The sequence below is a fragment of the Eucyclogobius newberryi genome, unplaced genomic scaffold (assembly GCF_026437365.1).
Source record: "Eucyclogobius newberryi isolate DKJ021-1_F unplaced genomic scaffold, fEucNew1.0.hap1 SCAF_11, whole genome shotgun sequence".
In the NCBI taxonomy this organism is placed as follows: domain Eukaryota; kingdom Metazoa; phylum Chordata; class Actinopteri; order Gobiiformes; family Gobiidae; genus Eucyclogobius; species Eucyclogobius newberryi.
Window position 1 is genome coordinate 30,678,030 of NW_027315735.1, and position 2,965 is coordinate 30,680,994.

At 40.6% G+C, this 2,965-nt stretch overlaps 1 protein-coding gene across 1 annotated transcript; it reads left to right on the forward strand.

The window, feature by feature from the left end:
• Window positions 1–236: 236 nt before the first annotated feature.
• Window positions 237–1,989, forward strand: cysltr1 (cysteinyl leukotriene receptor 1). Its single transcript, XM_072433872.1, has one exon. The coding sequence runs from the start codon at window positions 247–249 to the stop codon at window positions 1,261–1,263; it is 1,017 nt and encodes a 338-aa protein (XP_072289973.1). The 5' UTR covers window positions 237–246; the 3' UTR covers window positions 1,264–1,989.
• The last annotated feature ends 976 nt before the right edge of the window (window positions 1,990–2,965 follow it).

The following is a 2,965-nucleotide window of genomic DNA, read 5'->3' on the forward strand; positions in this document are numbered from 1 at the left end:
GTCTGTCTGTCTGTGCGTGTGTGTATGTGTGTGTGTGTGTGTGTGTGTGTGTGTGTGTGTATGTGTCCAGAATGCAATAACAATGAAAGGTATATTAATGTATTACAATATTAAATGCTTATTAATTCCTACAGTTCCAAGACCGAGTTTGGACACAATGAAAACATAAAGCAACTCGAATTTGTCATTTGAACGATACAATTAATGATTTATCCATTACATTCTTGTGTCTTTTGTCAGGTCCAAATGGATCATTTAAACTTCATGTCCCTCCACAACTCCACAGAGTGTCCGTCCATCGACGACTTCAGGAACCGGGTGTACTCCACCGTCTACTCGCTCATCACGGTGTTCGCTTTGGTCGGCAACGGTTTCGCGCTGATCATCCTGATCCGAACCAATCGGCAGAGGCCGCCGTTCCACGTGTACATGCTGAACCTGGCCGTGGCCGACATCCTCTGCGTTTGCACCCTGCCCCTGCGCGTCTTGTACTACGTCAACAAGGGCCAGTGGAATTACGGCGACTTCCTCTGTCGAATCAGCTCCTACGCTCTTTACGTCAACCTCTACTGCAGCATCTACTTCATGGCGGTGATGTCGGTGACCCGTTTCCTGGCCATAGTCTTCCCGGTGCAAAACATACACCTGGTGACGGGGAAACGCTCCCGACTGGTGTGTTTCGGCGTGTGGGTTTTGATTTGCACGATAACCACGCCGTTCCTAATGTCCGGGCAGCACACGGATCTTGCCACGAACAAAACCAAATGCTTCGAACCTCCCAAACTAATCAAGGGCATAAACAAGCTCGTCATGCTAAACTACGTCTCCCTCGCGGTGGGTTTCCTCGTGCCGTTTTTGGTCATTTTAATTTGCTACGTCGGTATCATCCGGGCGCTTATCTCGCGTACGGCGGCCACGAATCGGAACTCCGCGTCGGGAGCTCGGGCGATAAGGATGATCGTGATCGTTTTGCTCACTTTCCTGGTGTGCTTCTTGCCCTACCACGTCCAGCGCACCGTCCACCTCCACTTCCTGTCCCGGAACGACGCCACCTGCGAGGAGACGGTCGCCATGCAGAAGTATGTGGTCGTGACCCTGTGCTTGGCCGCGTCCAACTCCTGCTTCGATCCCATGTTGTATTTCTTTTCCGGGGAAGGTTTCAGAGGCCGCGTCAACTCGTTCAAACAGTCTTTTCAGAGCAATCGGACCAGCGTAGGGAATAATCAAGAGTTTAAGGCGAACAATCAGCTCACTGAGAGTTAGTCAGCTACAGCCGCAACCGTTAAGTGATGTGTTCTAATTGTTGTATTTATTTCAGCATGTTTTTTTTAAATCGAGTTGTGTCAATCGTTTGTTTAAATTGGGTTGTGGAGTTTGGTGTGTGTGTGTGTGTGTGTGTGTGAGTGTGTGTGTGTGGGCAAGAAAGTCTGGCGTTGTTCGTTGGATATTGCAATTTAACGAGGATTTTTTTTGCACTTTGAATGGACTCAAGTAGTTTTAGCAACAGCTTCTGCTTTTAGATTCAGCTTCTTGCTAACGTAATGTCCCCTGGAAATGTTTATCTCTCCATAAGGGGCCATTCCAGATTCACCAGACCTTCATTTTTGTATCGAAACAGAGGGAAAATAGCATAGAAACTGATGCACTGGATTCATTTTCCAGAGTTTAGTCAAGATATGTGTTCAATTTACTCAGGGAAAGACGTTTAAATTTGAAATGTTCCACAACAGCCAGAACCTGGATAGCAGCCTTCCAAAACAGTGTATGAATATATTTGTTTTATATGAATGAAATGTGTGTCACAGTATCGTTTTTGCATTGCTGAAAGACACGTTTACTTCAGATTGTATTGTAGTTGTTATAAAGGGAGAAAGGTTTAATAGCAACAGTCGCTCAGGGGCGTGACAAGGAAATTGTGAAGGAAAGTCCGAGTTCACTGGAAGGAAGAGGTGTTTTTTCGAAGCTTACTTGAATAACCATTTTGTACACTTGTCCTTTTTTTGTTGTGTGTTACTTTTATGGTCTTATTTTGATGAAAGATTAAATGTTTTTTTTCTGTAAAGCTTTAACCTCTTTGTACGATTTCTCTTACTGGTCAATTTTTGCTCCAAAAACTGAAGTAAACCTTTATCTCTCTTTGTACATATGGTTGTAAATTAGACCTGATATATACATATATATATATATATATATATATATATATATATATATATATATATATATATATATATATATATATATATATATATATATATATATATATATATATATATATATATATATATATATACCTATGTTGATGGGTTTATATTATTACCCAGAAAATACTGACATTGTTTCCTCAGATAATGTACAGTCTTCATGCTGGGATGAAGTAAGGCTAAATCATGAAATAAAGTATACAGATGTGTCATGTTTCCATGAATTATTGCCATGTAATCACATTTATTTACACATACACTTCTATGCTTTTTAATCCTTTTACTATGATATTACTTCCTGTAAAGTGCTACCTGCGTTTTCATGTGTGAAAAAACTGACTCGAGGTATTTGTCAAACTGTAAGAATAGACTGTAAACTGCTGTAACAAACTGTATTTTATGTCGACCATAAACTTCCAATAAATAAGACAATGTTGAATTTGTACCTTTTTTTTGCAGTGTTCAGTCTTTCTACAACTCACACCCACAATATATTCAATCATATTATGTTTTGATTTGGGGATTTGAGTATCTTTGTGTTACTGATTATTCCTGTTATCCCAAATGATGTGAGAATGGTGAACATATATTAAGATCCGCAGGGGTTCTATTATGTTATATATCACCTGATAATTTACCACCAAAAAGAGCAAGGCCTCCCAGACTAAATTAAGTCTGAAAATCAGTCTAAACCTGGAAAAAATACAAGGCCTGACTTGAGCTGTCATATGGACTACAACACTAAAAACACCCATCGGGCACTA